This window comes from Catharus ustulatus, chromosome 6 (genome assembly GCF_009819885.2).
Source record: "Catharus ustulatus isolate bCatUst1 chromosome 6, bCatUst1.pri.v2, whole genome shotgun sequence".
Classification (NCBI taxonomy): domain Eukaryota; kingdom Metazoa; phylum Chordata; class Aves; order Passeriformes; family Turdidae; genus Catharus; species Catharus ustulatus.
The window spans coordinates 37513789-37531852 of NC_046226.1; the positions used below are offsets into that span (position 1 = coordinate 37513789).

The 18064-nt window shown below is 40.7% G+C and overlaps 1 protein-coding gene across 1 annotated transcript in view; it reads left to right on the top strand.

Annotated features, from left to right (window-relative positions):
• Positions 1–1601: 1601 nt before the first annotated feature.
• Positions 1602–18064, top strand: part of LOC116997695 (cytosolic phospholipase A2 epsilon-like) — a 33518-nt gene continuing 17055 nt past the window's right edge. Inside the window, exons 1-6 of the mRNA XM_033062772.1 lie at positions 1602–1697; positions 2129–2164; positions 8152–8224; positions 11863–11999; positions 12709–12840; positions 13432–13472. Of these exons, the coding sequence (XP_032918663.1) occupies positions 1602–1697; positions 2129–2164; positions 8152–8224; positions 11863–11999; positions 12709–12840; positions 13432–13472 (515 nt within the window). The remainder of the gene's footprint in view (positions 1698–2128; positions 2165–8151; positions 8225–11862; positions 12000–12708; positions 12841–13431; positions 13473–18064) is intronic.

The following is an 18064-nucleotide window of genomic DNA, read 5'->3' on the forward strand; positions in this document are numbered from 1 at the left end:
AAGAGTGCAAGTGATTCTCAGCCATGACTGCTCCACTTGAACTTGTTCCTGAGTACTTAACACAAATATAAAGTAATAAAGACATAAGTTACAGGAGATATTTTGTCTTTGGGGTAGAGATGCACGTGTTTATTGGAAGTATCTTTTGGACATTCCTTCAAGGAGCATTTCAGAGGCTCTAGATTCACATTTATGAACCATTTTCCTTTTATTCTGAGAAAACAGTGTAAAGTGTGCCTATGGAGCGTGCAGCTAGCCATTAAATACTTCAGATGGAAACCACCAGAGTATCACTGCAAATTTTAAATAAGGTCTTATGAAGAGGCATCACATGTGTTTTTATCACACAGACATCAACATAGAAGTGACCTGTATATAAAAAGAGAATTTTAGTCTAGTTACATTCCTTGGACAGCACCTCCTCTCTTCCTCTGTGCAGAATTACTTTGATACCAGTCTCCCTGGCACAGGGAGTGCACTTAGGTGACACTCACTGCAGTTTACAAGGTTACTTTCTTTCCCTGCATCAAGTGAATTAAACACCAATACAAGTAAGATTGATTTGAAATAATCACTTCAATTTCATGATGCAAGACTGAGTACTTGCTGCCTCCTCTCATGAACCAGAGGCCAGAAAGAGTCTGGCAGAGCCAGGTCTGCTCTTGCATGCTCCAAAATTTACCAGCCTGCACATGCATGCTAGTTTAGGGCTGGTGTGAAACACTTTGCAAGGCAGTGAGTCACTGTCCACTGGGGTGAAGAGCAGCCAGGGAGGGTTTTGTGCCCTGGAGTTTCTCCCATTGTGCCTCCTGGGCTCGCTGTGGGAGCCAGCACACACTGATCCCTTTGAAGTAAGCTCTGGGATGGGTGAACTGCTGTGCTCCCCGGGCCCACGCAGGAGAACACAACCCTCTCTCCTGCCTCACCCTTCCACTCCCGAGTTTCACCTGCTCCTAATGCTCCTCCCTTCCCTACGGTTGGATTTCATATCAAGCTGCAAGATTTCTGAGCATGATTTACTTTTTTTCTACATATACAATAAATATTTAGGCAAAGAATACTCAGCATGTGTTGAGGTTGCTAAATGTAGCACAGAGATGCCCAAGGTAGCTTCAGTACCCATTAGTCCATGGGTACTGCAGAAACTCAGTTGTGGCATCACAACTGAGTTACCTTGCTGAACTGGAGGACTTACCTACCCAAAGTGTGCTATGGGAAGACTGCTACAGCTACTTGAGTTTATGGTTTGGAAAGAAGCTGCTGACATCTCTCTACTACCCTGCAGCATGATGGTGGCACTGTAGAGATACTCTGAGAGCTGTGATTTAATTAGCCAGAAGCACTTTGCTTGGATAAATGCAAAACTTTTTATTACCATTAATATTTCAAGAGAGCAATGCCAGGGTAGAAAGGGGCTTCAGCATCCTCCCCAAAAATCCCAGTGGGTAGAAAAGGAATTACTCTTCATTCTGCTGACTCAGTTGAGGTGCTCTAATAGGCTGCAGGAAGCAGGGAGGTGTCTGCCTAATGACTGGGAATAATCGGGGGGTGGGGCAGGAGAGCCTTGTCATAAAATCTCTATTCCTCCACCCCTAACCTGCATGAGGAGCTCCTGCCAGCCATACGACTCAGTAACCTTTAACACTGGACTTACATGCGACTGGGCTGCAATGGGATCAAATTTAAGTACAAGTGAGGTAAGCAAAAGAAGATGATAGCAAGTGTAAAGGGGGTAAAATCGGCTGTTGTTCCAGTCAAGTTGATCACAGAGGCGAGTGAGTGGTTTGTGTTGTATGGGCAATCCAGGGAAATGAAGTTTGCTGTTCCTCAGGTCTTGTTGCAAGGATGGCTTTCCTTGTCTAGGCTTTTGCAGAACTTCATGGCACACTTGTGTTTTCAAACTACATTTTAAGGCTAGCAACATTGCTTGTAATGCTTTGCTAAAAACAAAAAAAGGAAATAAGAAGCTGGCAGTTGTGATGGTGGTCGGTAAAGCACCAATGATGTCATTAAAGAGCATAGCTCTAAATGTGTCCTTGAATGTGAGATGTTTTGACATGTCAGCCTAAAGCGAGCATTGAACTTGTAGTTTAGTTTTCTTAACTTTGCCTTGTGTTGTTTTTCCTAGACTTTTACGAGCACCTCAGCACCAGCGGTGAGAACGGTAGGTAGCAATTAGCTGGCCCTTCATTAAATGCTGTCCAGTGCTGAATGTAGATCACCAGAAAAAATTTTAGGAATTCAATGGCTTGGGGGAAAACTGTGTTGCAAAGTTGACTGGGCATTGAAAAACTGAGCTGCGACTTCAGCTCTGTAGATGGAATATTGCCATGGCTTTCCATAAGCTCTAAATAGTCTGGCTGCTGTTGGTGTCTGGTGCCTATGATGTCAGTGTTGCACTTTATCTGGGCTGGCTTGTACTTCAACTATATAAGTTTTTAAATTACTCCCTTCTTTTGTGCTTTGATTTCTTTGGATGAAATATTCCCATTTTCTTATAGTTTATTCCTTTGTAAGAGCAACTTTTATGTGGGTCTTTCAGTTGTTCCTAGTGCTCTGGTATTCTTTGTAGCCTTTCTTTGCAGTGTAATGATCTGTCCTAGAGCTTGCAATTCTCTGTGCAGCACAGCATTTACAGGTTAAATGGTGGAATAAATGTGGCATGTTCAGCTCCTGACAAGCTTGATCTTATCAGACTAGTAGGAGTGGGAGTAACCCCCAAGCTTTTCTGGAGGTGAAAAAAGCAAAAGTTTTGTAAAGGCTGACTTGAGAACGAATTCTTTGCACAGGCAAATTAAAAATGGCAGGGCAATTAGCAGACATTTATGTTAAGAGGTATTAGCATAAAGGAATATATATTAGAGCAGCTCCTATGAGCCAGTGGATGGGAACAAATGGCTTTGGCAGCAGGATGAGGCTACCAATGGCACTTGCAGAAGGTTTGGGGCTCCCAGTAGTTGCAACTCTCGGGGGTCTGTTTGCAAGATAGGCTTTTGCCTCTCGTTCAGTGATGTGGAGTTTCCCAGCTTTGCATCCACACACCAAAATCAGAATGATACAGAGAATCTTTTAAATGGTGGTAAATTCTGTTTGCCTTGTGAAGGTTTCCTGTTATCAATAGTATCTGATGCTTGCTTGTGGTTGAGAATAATTTATTTTCTCTGTTCAGAATTAAATGCTGTGGTACAGACTTTGCAGATTTTCTTCAAAAACTTGCTTCTAAAATGATATTTAGGTCTCTCTGTATAGTCTTTCAGCCCTAAAAGGTATGCTACAATCACAAAAATTCTTATTTTGAGTTCTAGCTTGTGTTTAGATGATCAATCTAGGGTTTTTTTTATCTGTAGTGCTTTTTACATTGTTAGTAGATCCCTAGGTGTGTAACCTGTAAAATTGCATGGCTTTAGATCGTTTAGATAATTTATTTTCAAGGCATTTAGGATGACAGAACTGACCTGAATAAAGTACCTACAATTTAGAGCAGGACTCAGAACCCCTTCTTTCTGCCCTGAATCTCCAAGGTTCACAGTTCGGGAAGGATTTGAACAATTTTTCCTTTTTTCCCCCTTTTTTTTCTCATGGAAGTTAGTATTTAGGATAAGTACATAAGCCTAGTATACCTGAGTTGCTTTTTTGTTACTCAGTGGCTCAGTTAAAGAAATGAGTTTTCATTGTTAGAATGTGTTTCAGGGCAACAGACAGAATGTGTGGGATTTCAACTTCAGTGGCTGTACAAATTAAAAAGATGTAAAATAGCTGATGAGAAAAATTTGGTAGTGCTCTCATGCTGAAAGTCAAAAGAATAACGCATTTTGTATCACATAAATTACTGATAAAGACTAGTGTGGTCTTAAGGAAAAAAATCACATTGAACTGTGGAAATACTTGACCTGTTTTTTCTTATAAGATTTGGATTCATTCTAAGACATGTCCAGCTGTGAAGCTGCAAACAGGAAGAGGGAAAATAACAAACCAACACATGAAAATTGCAGTCTAAAGCCACAGAAGTTTTGCATAGTTCTTGGAAAGAAGCAGCTGTTGAGTCAGTGCTGCTCCATTTGTTTTTATTCTGAAACAAACTTGGGGACTTTGATAAGACTCAGTTAATGGGATATTTTAAAATGTGTGAAATAAATTTAAAAATAGCAGTACAAGGAAAAGTGTTTCTTATGCATTTGACTTTGCCTGAGGTGATAGACATAGTCTTGTAATGAAATCCTGCCTGCCTTCGAGGCTCCAAAATTCTTTGAAGTTAAAAGGTGCCACATACCTGACCCAGGTCAGAAGCAAGGCAGTGATCTGTGTTTTAAAGCCCTGCTACTCTTTCTGACAGGGTGAGTGATTTCTTTGTTGTTTTTCACAGTTTTTAAAGCAGTGATGAGATTTCTGTTCCTTTTTTATGAGAAAGTTAAGGGAAAAGTGCTTTCCCCTAAATACATACACACTTTGATATCTGCCTTTTCTCTTGGTGTAACTTGGGAATATTGTATGAGTTTCAGTCTTGTTTCCTCAAGAAAAAAATTCTGTGAAGGACTTTTAAGCTTGGATCTTTACTAAAATAGAGCAGTTTTAGAGACCAGTTATATAATTAATTCATATGGATGAGCACTGATGTATGTGAACACTCCTGTTGACTTCCCTCAGACTAGATATGTGAGGATTGCACAAGTGTGCCACAGGACTTAATTGAATTTTTATCTGACGTAGGACAGTGTGACCAAGTCTTGCATTTGCAACCTCATATATTTAAGTCATTTCAAAAGTGATCATTAAAATACCTGGCCTGTGTTTCCGGTTTATGAGGTAAGATTCATGTCTCAGATGAAATAAATATAGAAGCTGAAAGTTGAAATGTGTGTAATAACTGACCTAGGAGGCTTCTGGCCTCAGAACTTACCCAGTCTATGATATGGGCATCATCACACTAAAGGCGAGGATGTGGGAGTCCTTGCCAGTTGCTGGGAGATTATCCAGTGTAGAAAAGTTTTTCTGTGTGACTTTGAGTAAGTCAGCTAGACTGGTAAAGCACCTAAAAGTTAGGAGCTGTAAGGTTGGACTTCCAAGACTCTAGTATGGGAATGGACTCCACAACCCAGAGTGAAGCACTGAGGATTGATTCTGTACATTTGGAGAGTAAAATACACCAGAATGGAATTAGAAGACCTGAGCAGAGAATTGCATGAGTGGTACATCCAGGTAACACGGGCAGCTGGGAACAACTTTTATAGTTCCTGTCTCCACGTGGCACTTGGCTGCAGGGAGATATCACTATCCACTTGAGATTCACAAAGTAAAGGTCTCAATGCTAGTTCTCCAAGAGCTGAGCCAAGGTTATTCCTTTAAAATGGTGTTAAGCCCAATAATTAATAGCTTTTACATGGAATGGGAAACTTCTGCCCAAGTCCATTCTTCTGCAATCAAAGGATGCAACCCCCCTTCTTTCTGCATAAGAGGGATGCTCCACATCTTCTGAAATAACACATCTGAGGTCAAAAGCACTTAAAATTTATTGGATGGGGAAAGCAAGGATCAAATAGGAACATAAGAAAAATGTCAGTAGATTTGTCAGGGATAGACAAACCTTGGCTGATGGTCCCTGTGTCTAAGAGGGCTTTTCTCTTTTAGCCATTTATATTTAATTCATATGGAAAAGTAGTTGTAGCATTTCAGCTGTTTAGTCTGGGCCTGATAGCTTTTGGTTGCTTGACTGGAGACTGTAATCCTTTTTTGTTTGTTTGTTTTTTCCGTCAAAGAACTTTTTTCTTTCGAAGTGTGTCTATCCAAGTTATCCTTTGTGGATGTGTTTGGAACAATGGAGCAGAGGTGTTATCTAGTCTTTGTGACAGCTGAAATGTCCCACACCTGACAATTCCAGGGCTTGCAAACTGCTCCATGAAACTGCCCTGTGGGAGAGACTGTTCAGGTCAGGTAATGTGGAGCACATGTGCCCATATCAGTGACTGCTCTGATGCCCTGCTGCTGACTCAGTGCCTCTCAGCTCTGCAGCTTCAGCCTCCTTGTCAACTCAAAGGGAAATGCAAAACGATATTCTGGGGATTTCTTGGAGGTGGTTCGTGTTCTCTGCTGACTTTTCAGAGGTGCTGAGGTTTTTGTTGTTGAGGACAAGGACCTCCTTCATTGCATTGGCTTATTGCCCAATGTCATGTCATGGTCCCCATTGCTTGACTCTTTGGCAAAGCATTGTGAAGCACTTCAGGGTAAGTCCTGTGACACTTCTGAAAACACACATGATTTGGCAGAATGTATAGCCTGTGTGAAGGAAATAATAGCAAGGTACATTTTATTAGTTATCATCAGTGCATCAGTTTTGCTTTTGCTGCTTTACGATTAATACAGGCACTTCTGGTGCCTGCATTAAGCAATAAAACCCATGTGTTTGTGTTTGGACACTATTAATTTTGTGAGGTTGTAGTACATCTATGAAAGTAAGAGAGAGGGCTTATGGGTAGAGGTAGAATCACAGAATATTCTGAGTACAAAGGGACTCACAAGGACTATTGAGTCCAATTCCTGGCCCTGCCAGCACCATCCCCAAGAATCACTTCATGTGTCTGAGAGCATTGTCCAAACTCTTCTTGAGCTCTGTCAGGCTGGTGCTATGACCACTTTCCTGGGGAGCCTGTGCCAGTGCCCACTCACTCTCTGGGTTTTCCTGATATGCAGCCTAAATCTCTCCTGACACTACTTCATTCCATTCCCTAGGGTTCTCTCACTGGTAACCCCAGAGATCAGTGTCTGCTCCTCCTTTTCCGCTCGTGAGGAAGTTGCAGACTGCAGTGAGGTCTCCCCTCAGTCTCCCCCAGGTTGAACAGACCAAGAGACCTCAGCCACTCATTATACAGCTCCTCCTCGAGATCCTTCATCACCTTTGTTGCCCTCCTTTGGACACTTAGTAGTTTCATGTCTTTCTTATATTGTGGCTAAATATGCCACAATATGTGTATAAAACTAAAACTGCCCCCAGCACTTTGGGTGAGGCTGCCCCAGAGCAGAGCAGGACAATCCCTACCCTTGCCTGGCCATGCTGTGCCTGATGGCCCCCAGGACAGGGCTGCCCCTCCTGGCTGCCAGGGCACTCCTGACTCACATCCAAATTGCCACAGACCAGCACGCCCATGTCCCTTTCCTGTGGCACTGCCTTCTGGCACCTTGTTCCTCAGGCTGTATTAGAATCTTGTTCTTTACCAAATGGTGCAGGTAGAAAGATTAGAGTAATTTTTGGGCACAATAAAACCTGTGTCTGTTCTAAAACAGAATCAGTAGGTGGAAAGCTAAATATCAATTTGAGCAAGTGTAGAGAGAAATGGAATCTGTACATATATTGGTTTTAAAATGAAAGATAGAATATATGAAAGAGGAGATACTAATTATGTGAGCGAGAGTAAGGAGCTAAGCAGTTATCTCAAAGGTGATATGGGGAAAGGGTTAATTTATAGCCTGAGGAACATGAAGGTTCATTAGTATGAGCCATGAAAGTTATGAGTTATTATAGACTTAATATCTCTGAGCTCAAGGTTTCTGATATCTAGTGGAATTGTGAGTTAATTCCCAAGATCAACTTTGGGATAATTTTTGTAGCTTTCTGCTGGGGATCAGAACCGAGTATCAGCAATCCACCAGAGTCTTCAAGAGAACTATCTCATCACTGTCGGCTGCGTTTCTGGTTTTGGCTATGTGCAGAAGTTTGTGCTGGTGCATGGTAGACAGCTCTACTTTCACAGCTCCTGTGGCAGTGTTTGGTGTCCCAGGGACAATCTGTCCCACTGCAGGCAGTGGTGTGTAAGAGGTGAGGGCACACACAGGTGTGCTCTAGGGGTGCTTACTGTGATAATAAGGGAGCAGAGATAGGAAGATGTGATCTTTATCAAATCAAACTCTTGGCACCTATTATTAACTTAAATGATTTTGAAATATGTTGCTTCTATTTCAGACCTGAAGAGAGTTTTGTGCCAAAAATTTGTACAGGTTTTTAACTGCTCTGCTTGGTTTGATGAATTGTATTGACTGAATCTTGAAAACCCTGTTCTATCTATGGCCTTGCAACTTCAGGGTTACAGTAGCCTGTGGCTACAGACTAGAATAATAATGTCATCTTTTTTCCCTTTTCTCCTTTTCTTAATTTTTGTGCAGGCACCAGTATCTCCTTTCAACTTGCTCACTGTAAAAATACTAAGAGTGAGGAATGCCCGGAAGGCAGACCTGCGTGAGTACTTCTACTATTGTTGGATGGTTCTTATGCCTTTTTAAAGAAAATATTTGGCAATGTTATTGTTCTCAAATAGTGTAGGAATAAAAGCATGTATTGCTGTATGTTTGCAATAATTATTTTTATTTTAATACTGAAGAATTACTTTCTCATTTTAAATTTAAAGGGACTGACTCAAGCAAGGTGATGTGTTTTGTCTTTTTTACATATCTTACTGTATATTTCCTAGCCTTCTGACATCAGACTTAGCTGCTGATCTGTCTGCTCTGTAAACAATGAAAATCCTTGTAATTTTAAATAAGAAACCTGAGTATTTCTTACAGAATTTCTGGATGAAAGAAAGAGAACTGGCAATGTAGATGTAAAATCAGCAGTGGCAGGACAGCCTAGGAAAATAACAGATTTACAAGCAAGAACTTTCTAAACTTTCTATTATTTCTCCAGAATTTGTACATATGCAGGAAGTGATGATAAAATCCAATGTGTCTTGGAATTTATTTAAGTTCCAGAATGGAGCTGTTTGAAAGTAAAATAAAAAAATTAACAGAGCAATACTCTGAGTACTTGATAGGAGTTTAACTGAAGGAAGTGTAAAAAGGATATCTAGAATAGACACTTCAAAAGAAAAAGCTGAAATAAAGGCAAAGAGAACAAGAGAATTCAAGTCTAAAGACCACAGGAATAAATCTGAAAGACATAAAACAAAGAGAAAACATGCTATGTTTCCCAAAATCTCGCAGAACATCGTTCAAAATCAATTTTGTTTTGGTATGCTCAGAATTGTGTGCAGAAAATCATAGTTTGTAAGAAAGTTTTAGTTAATGAAATCTATATTTTGAGATTTTGACTTGTGCAGTGGGCCACAAGTAGAGGAAAAACTTATCAGAGGTTTGATTTGGTGTTTTCTGGCAGGAGGGATGTGGTTAGATCACATGGAATTGTGCTTAACAACAGTATTTTTCAATGACTGATTACTATCAGGGAAGAAATCTCTGATACACTTATATGTGGTATTCTGGGTTACTTAGGCATCTTCCACAATGTAATACTACTGTGCTTGTTTCTCTTTTTCCTTTGGTTCATTAGATAAAGTGAGAGCACCTTATAAGGTTTAAAGTTAAGGATTTCGTAAAGTTCTGTTTTTATATACATAAGCACTTATTCTCTGAGCTTATAGTTGTATACACAACTTTTTATTTATCAAAATCTAAATTTTAGAATGCCTAAATGGTGTTTTGCACCAACCAAATACGTGATCTGACTAGGCCACCCCTGCAATTGCATCATGAAACCCACATGAACAATCGAGCGTGCATTTCTGTATTCCTGTACTTCTGCACTGTCTGCTTGTGTTTCATTTCCTTGTGGCTGTCTTCCTCAGGGCAGCTTGCTCACAGTCACTCCTTATCACAGTCAATCATGAGGTTCTTTTTTTTTTGGTTAAACGTGTTGGTATGTCTGCCACACCATATGGCTTTCTTACTTAGAGTTCTGGTCTCAAGAGCAGATAAATATCATGTCTTGATCCCCTTGGGATGCCCCAAATTCAGAACTTCAGCACCCCAATAGTTTGTTTAAAGTGTATCTGGCTGAGAGATTGGTAAACTTTCCAGCAAGAGTATTTTCTTAACAGAAAATTTATTGTCTAAAGAAACTGATATTATTGTGAAAAGACTGTCCATTTCTTTGTCTGCAGTGGGAAGGGTATTTCAGGCAGTGCTTACTTTTTCTGAGGCATCAAAGAGGCAAACATTTTAGCTAGTTTTCCTTGAAACCTCAGTATTTTCAACTATGGGAAAAATGTCCCTTTTCTACCTGTTTCTAACGGTAAAAGTACGATGCTTGTTGCAATTCCAAGTTAGCATTAATTTCCTCCACTTTAACTTTCCAATTTTACTGGCTGAATCTTGATGTTCCCTATGAAAATTTATTTTTCTTCTGTGTATTTTCTCATTATTGAAGTACTTGTGCTTTATTTATTGAACATTTCTTCTTGTTCATTGACACTCATGTTCCTATTTACCAGTAAAAAATAAAAATACTTTGTAAGTATTCCTCCCTACTGATGTTTCAGAACAAGATAATTTTAATAGATTTGAGGAGAGGCCTGAAAATCTAAACTATGTTTTAGACCCTGACATTGACTGCATTATGGGGTCTTGGGCAAAGCATAGAATAGTTTGGGTTGAAAGGGACCTTTAAATGAACCCCCTGCCATGAGCAGGGACACCTTCCACTGGATCAGGTTGATCAAAGCCCTGTCTGGGGTGGGGGATGGTCTTGAGCAGTTCCAAGAAATTCAAGTTTTCTCAGTGTACTTACTTGCGTAATCCATGTATTGCTACTGTGAAGTAATCAGAGTGTCTCATCCTCTTTGAAAATGGAAACTGTAGCATTTAGTCCTCATTAACCATTTGCATTTTCATCTGCTTACACTTGTGCTTCTGCTGAACATGTGATCAGTCACAGTTTTCTGATCAGGTGTGGCTTAGGCGTCTTTCTGGAAATGCTTTCCATCCCACAGACATAATCCAGATTTTGATGATTGTGATAGCTGGTTAACTACACAATAAAGGCACAGCTCAGCTCGTAGGAAAACCTAAATCTGTGATTGCTATGGAAAGATAAAGAGGAAATACATGAAGTAATTGTTCTTAATATGATGTAATGACACTGTTACACGTTTTGAGCATGATGCAGGGATTGGTTATGTGCTGAATTATTTGGCCTCCTCTGACTCATAAGGTTGCTGTAAGAACCAGGTGACTGGTTGAGCATTGCTAATGTGAAGCAGGGAGATTGCATTTCAGGCGTGAGAGAAAGGCCATCAGTGCCTGTATCATGCTTCTGTGAAGTCTCACTCCCTGGAGTTCTCCCTCCAGACTTGAGGACTCAGAGTATAGGAGAAGCTGATGTCTTCATTGGCACTCAAGGCTTCCTTCCCCAAACATGAGTGGTGGCAGCATCTTTCCAGTCTGCAGATAGAGCAGTAGGGAGGAATTGAACACACAGTAATTTAATTATGCTGATGAAATGGATTTTGTTTTCTGAAAGAACTTCTGAGAAGCACACAACTTCTAAAAACTTGGTCAAATATATGGATGAATAAGGAATAGACACATTCTGATCTGTGATAAAGAAGTCAACTTTTTCAGCTTTAGTAGGAGAACATTTTTCATCAAAAAAATCTGTTCATCAGTTAAGCCAGCACTTTAATAAAAGCTTTCATTAGGCTAAGGTACCAAATCTGGGGGAGAAGTAGAGAACAAGTCTCCCTATAGCCCAGATTGAAGGTTGTGAGGTGTGTTGCCTGTCCCAGCTATTTGGATAATCATGAGGATAAAGCTAAATGCAACATTTACAGTATGTGGAGGACAGTGCAATTTCAAATATAAAATAACGTTAAAAAAAAAAAAAGTATGTCTAAGGATGAAAAGGTGGAAAGGGGCATTGCAAATATGTGAGGATGTCTGTTTTCCTGTTAGTGCTTCATTGTGCTGTTTACTCCTAATCCTGTACATTTTAGGAGGAAAGCCCCAACTGTGCTATCTTTGCCTTATTAGGGTTAAATGGGCATTGTGCAGGAATTCTTTCTCCAGGTGCATTTTAACTGTGCTCATCTTCTCCCTGTGCAGTCACCCTTTCAGACTGCTATGTCACGCTGTGGCTGCCTACTGCCTCCTCGGAGAAGGTTCGGACCAGGACCATCAGGAACAGCAAAAACCCCGTTTGGAATGAAGCTTTCTGCTACAAGATTGACCGCCGTGTCAAGGTAGCTGACATCAATTCTTTTCACCATTTGGTGGCTGCAGATAGCCATTAGATTACACAGAACTAAAGTACACCAGTACATATATAGCTAGTTCCAAACACAGAAGATGTTACAGATTCCTCAGGGAAAAAAACAGACCTGTTGTTTCCATCTTCCTTGGTGTTGTTATATTCCATTTATTTATTACTTAAACATTTATTATACTGCAGTAACAAGGAATTAAATGCCCTTCAGAATACAGCCTTATTATTCTATACCCAATCTCAACATATATAAACAAAACATAAGAAAAAGATCACATAAAAATGATAGCAAAATCACTCACTTTTAGATACTGTGAAAATCCTTTAAACCATTTTTTATGTACTTGTGACTGTTCACACACTTAGAACCAAGGGCCATAAAATAAATGTAGAAACATTTAATGCAGTTATTTATCACAAATTCATGAATGTTCTGCACGACCTGTTTGTCTTGTCTGCCTGGGGAAATGAAACAAGCTTGCTTCTTTTTTGTACAAAGAGTTATCACTAATGTGCCGTCTAATAAACCCAAGTCTCTTTCAATTTTCTTGTTCCCTTTCTTCTTTTTCCTCCTTCCCATAAAACTGGAGGAGCAAGGAAAGAAAACCTAGTCTTGAGATTTTCCTGCCTTATGGAGCTCTTAGATATAGTAGTAACTCTATCATACTCTTAACCTCTTTGTGCAGAACGTGCTGGAGCTGAAGGTCTGTGATGAAGACACGGTCACCAGGGATGATGAACTCTGCACAGTTCTCTTTGACATAGATAAACTCACTATAGGACGTACTGTCCGCGTGAAGTTTCAGCTGAACCCACAGGTGAGCAATGGAGTTGGTGAGAACAAAAGTAAATTCTCTCCTTCCATCTCAATAGATTCTTTTGCAGTGTTTCATCACTTAAACTGTATTTTGCTGCAATTCTAAGAAAGACTTCAATGAATGCTTTTTTTGCTAACTTTTGTTGAGAATGAATATGCTAAAAATCCGGGGTGGGACCAGCTAGAACTAGTTATCCAGAGTCTTAGTTCCGAATTTTTCTGGGATGTTTGTTGGCGCTTGGTGTAAATTCTGAATTTTCAGCTCCTTTTAACTGTTATGGTATTAAAGAGGCTAATTGTTTTTGTGTTGGGAATTTAAATCTGAACTAATGGCTGTTTTAGCAGAATAGCAGTTCTTAAGCATGCAAACATGCTTATAAAGCATTTAGATTTCAAAAAATTAATTTTAGCAACTGCTTTTTCAGTATCTTAAAATTCAATATCTTCCGTCAACACTATGGTTTTCTTACATTCTGGGAATTATCCTAAGTTCTATTCTAAATGCATATTTAAAATATTATATATAACTGGTATGATGAAAACTGTGAAGAAAAATGAGTAATCAGGGTTTTTTTTAATCTCCTTTCTTCAGGCACGTGAGGAGCTGGAGGTGGAATTCACATTGCAGAACACGTGAGTAGAGTCCTAAATTCTTAATGAATTGTTATATTCAGTATAAAAATAGTATGAAAAACTGGTTCATATGTGATAGTGCTTCTTAAACCTGCAGTCTCTAAAAGAAGTATCTAGATGATTCATTCAAGTCTAGTAAAGTGGAATTTTAGAATACATATTTTTAGATTTCAAATATCTGAAATGTGATTTTTTTTCCCCCTCTTTGAATTCTGCCTCTTGGGCGCCAATCCTGTTCTCTGTTTTCTCACTGAGTCAATGAGATGCCAAGGAAGTATGAGGACAATGACAATATTCAGGAAGTCTTGACCCTTAGAAGGAGTGCCAAACCTAAATGCCTTAATTACCCCCTTCTTGGGGAATCTGGTTTTTCAAATCCACAACATTATGAAATGCACTTCCGTAAGTTGTCTGGTCAATTCATCTGGCTACACATGCAGAGCTGTGGTAGAGGAAGGAACCAAATATTCTGCATAAAGTAAGGTCCAAAGAGGACTGTGGGAGCCTGAGGACTGAGGAACCAGGAAAGCTGGAGGAGCAACAGTAGCTTCACTTGGTAGGCTTGAAAGCTGTCGATGGAGTTTCACTGTTTAGAGGATTTACTTAGAGAAGGTGCTACTCTTAGATGGTACTGCTGGAACCTTCTCAAGGCATTTGGGGCACTTCAGGAGGGGCACCAGCAGGATAATATGTGGGTGGACACTTTGAATTCCTGACAGCAGGGGAAATAAGAACTTGCTGGTGAAAGAGCAGTAGCTCCGTGTTAAGACTGGAGAACGAAATATCTCACTGCTCACACAAAAAAGCTATCAGAACTGAAAGAGTCTCAAAATCTCTTTTTTACAACTCATGGAGACTCATCAGGTTGGATTGTTTGTTGTTTACTGTGCACCAGACCTGGCAAAAGGCCCAGCAACATCAAGACAAACAGTGCCTGTCACAACTCAGGAGTGTCACAACGTCAGCAATGGCAATGGGAAAGTTCCAGTAGGCATCACAAATATCCTGTCTAGGGTCCTCCTTCTCTTACAAGGTACAGGATGGCTTATGGAGCTGGTGCAGAGAATCATACTCTTGATAATCCTGTCTTTAGTGGGCTTGGATGTTGTGCACAAGTGGGTCTGGGTATGGGAACTGAGGCTGGAACTTGTCTTGGAGCATGTGTACCATCAGCTCTGTGCCAAAATCTTCTGTCTGACCTTGCAGCCAGTTGCCTTTTCCTGGAGTTGTATTCAATAAAGTCAGAAATGGGACAGTTTGTGCAAGTGATGCCTGAGTAGGAATTCTTCTGGTTGGAAGATGATGGTTGGAACTGTACCAATAAAAAGGATCTTTTGTAGTCTCAAGGGAGAGGCTTTAAAAAGCATGACAGTCATGGTTCAGTTGCTCCAGCAAGAAGGCATCTGATCACTGTTTTTCATTCTTAGTGTGGTTCCTGAGTGACCAGTGTAATAACTGTGGCCTGAAGAGCTCCACATACAAAGGCAAGAAGGTGCTGCATTATAAGTGAGGGAATGTCCCTGTGAGCTCACAGTAGGACTGAGAAAATGGGCTTCCTGCCAGAAGGCAGATAAACCTTTCCCCTACCATCCCTCATTCACATTTCTTGCATTTGTGTGGTGGTCAATGCTGTTCTGCCCATCAGCTGAATCTGAACACGTCTGGATTGATTAAATATCGTGGTTTTGGTAGGATATTGAGAGAGTGGGTTTTTTTCCCCTCACTTTGGAATGTGTGATGTCAGGAGTAATTAATGAAAGGATTTGTCCACTAAAATTGTAGACAATGGATTTCATAGATAAAATAGAGAGCCCTGGAAAGGTCTGAACAACTGAAGTAGTTGAGATGGGTCACCATAAAGCTATGGATCCAAACCAACTTCTGCTGTGTTGAACAAGCTCAGCAGGTTTTGGCAAGATTTTTTGTCAGTGCTGGATGGGAGAAGTGTTGTCAGAGATTAGAGATAATTTTCAGAGGGAGAGAGCCCTCTGATAACAAGGAGTACAGCTAAGCATGTGGGATAGTTTCTAGAAATCCTTTATTTTGATGGGAACAATGAGAACATACTTTTGGGGGGTAATACAGCGGTTTATTTCTGAAATTAATAATTATTCCCACCAGCAATTTTTCCTGATGCTCTCTATCCAGTTTTTAACTGCTTCCCCATCTTCATTCTAGATTTTACTAGTTGCAAGATTTATTTCCTTAGCTTGTTCTTTCTTTCCAGCATTCAAATGAATAATACCACACACAAAGTGTAAACCCAGGTCAAGAATGTTTCCTGGGTTGCACCTATGAAAGTGGGTTTGCCACTCCTATTTTTGTTTGCCTATAGCCTCACTGCAAGTGTTGTTTTTTGTGTTACTTTTACCAAAAAGAACATTATAAAAATTATCTCAAATTACATTGGAGGGCTGTATGAAATATGCTCCTGCGTCCATTCCTGTTGTATTTTATTTAAAATGGAAGAAAAGCTTCATTTTGGTAGTGGGTTTCCACAACAACAAGATGAATACATCTCTAGTTTTGCCTCACCCTTCTGCCACTGCTGCAGTACCAGCAAATGCTCACCTCTGCTGCAGAGTGGCAGGCACTGAGGGCCAGATGTTTGATGCTAACAACACAGAGAGGAAGGCATGCTCCTTCCTCCAAGTCCCTTTTCACCAGCAGCCAAGCCAAGGGATTGCAAATGCCTGCCCAATGTTTTCTGGGCCCCTAGCAGGAGCCCAGCTGGCGTGAGAGCTGCTGCACTTGGGCAGCAGTGACAGAAAAGGTAAGGCATTGTACACAGGTCGCTGGTTCATGCGCTTTGGTGCTTTTTGTGTTGTTTTCTGGTGATTATCAGCTGTAACCTGGGCTTTCTGCCTGCCCCCCCTGCAGGGTGCAGCACCAGAACGAGCCCATCCGTGTAGCTACAGGGACGGGGTCCCGCTGGTCCCGGTGGCTGCGCTCGCTCAACATCCCCCTGCCCTCCGACTTGTTCTGAAGCCACACCGACACCGAGGGGCCGCAGAGAGGCTCTGGCCAACTGCAAGGTGACTGGAGTTTCCAAGGAAAGGTCTGAGAGCCCCAGGGTATTTGCTGTGCCTGCTGATCTTCTTTCTGACCTCTTTTATCTTTCAGGTGTCTCAAGCTGAGGAAGTGCATCCCTAACAACCCTTAAAGAATGAAGGACCACTCTTACACAACCTTTCATCTCTGCTCCCTCTCCCTTCTTTTTTTTTTTCAAATGTGAAAGACTATAGACTATATTTAAAGCAAAGCCCAATTAACCCAAATAAATGTAAATAGGTGTACAAAAATCTGTATAAAAGTCAAATATTAATTATTGAAATATGGCAAAAGCAGGATTTTTAGAAAATAAAAGTATTTTTTTTCTTTCTGTAGTTCTGCTGTGTTATTTTGAGAAATCCTCCTCATGTGAAGGGGGAACCAGCAGATCATGCTGGCCAAATATACTCTTTGTATTTATGTGTGGAGGAACACTGAAGGCGAAAGTTTTAAGTTAAGAAAGAACCTTTGAGGTGAATACAGCTTTCTTTACTGAAACAGTACCATCCCCCATGCTTCTCTTAGGTTGTCAGAAAGTTCAGAAAAGTAGCGTTATTATGGAAGCTGCTAAAGGAAGGGAAAGCTGGATCTGACATGGAAAAATTCAAATTTTGTAGATAGGTATAAAAAAATCCAGATTCTCTGGTGAATTGAAGCACAGTGGCCTGTTCTAAAATGAGAATATGTGTGACTGTAAGTTCTATCCAAAACTGCCCATTTCATTATAAGTCAGGCATAAAAAAAAGAAGGCAGAAGTTTGATTTATACCAGGTGTTGGGAAATGATCCCTGGGCTCATAGAGTCCACTGCAGCCTTAGGCATTCTTTCAACAGCCTTTTAATGAGGAAAGATGCCCAGAGTCTCTGTTTTTGTCTTTCCCTGGTACAGGCCATAATATGCTCTCAGTCTTCCTGAGGTATGCAATAAAAAACCACCCCACAAATCACAAAATCACAAACTGTGATGGGGAAGAGAGCAGAGAACAGAGCATTATTTTGTGTGATGACAGCTGCCTAATAGCAGGTTGGTTGTCAGAGAAATTACCAGCTAATCCCAACTAGTGGAGCTTATTCAGTGCTCCAAAGGTACGCAAAATACTCAAAGGTCCCTGCCAACCTGAGCTCTGCTGCACCCAGCTCAGCTATGTTTCTAGCCACAGCTAATTTCCTAAGATTCAGAGAAAGATGAGTGCCCTTCCTCTTAAAACAAAAACATGAACCACCAGGCTGGAAAAAAAAAAAAAAAATCATCTGTCTTATGTTGTGACTAGAAGAAGCTTTGAAATTTGGGATATAAAAGTAAGAAGAGCAGTGTGGGGAGTAACTAACAAGTGACAGCAGCTGGGCTTCCCTGCAGTGGTGGCAGCAGAGGTGACAAACCAATAGAGACATCTCAGCCACTGGTCCTTCATGACTGGGGTGTCCTGGTTCCTCCTGGAGCCTTCCAAGCTCTGCTCTGTATATCAGGTTCTCCCACCCTGTTTGAAGGTCCTCCTCACATTGAACCTAACATTATACTGTGCTGATACCAGCAACTCAAAT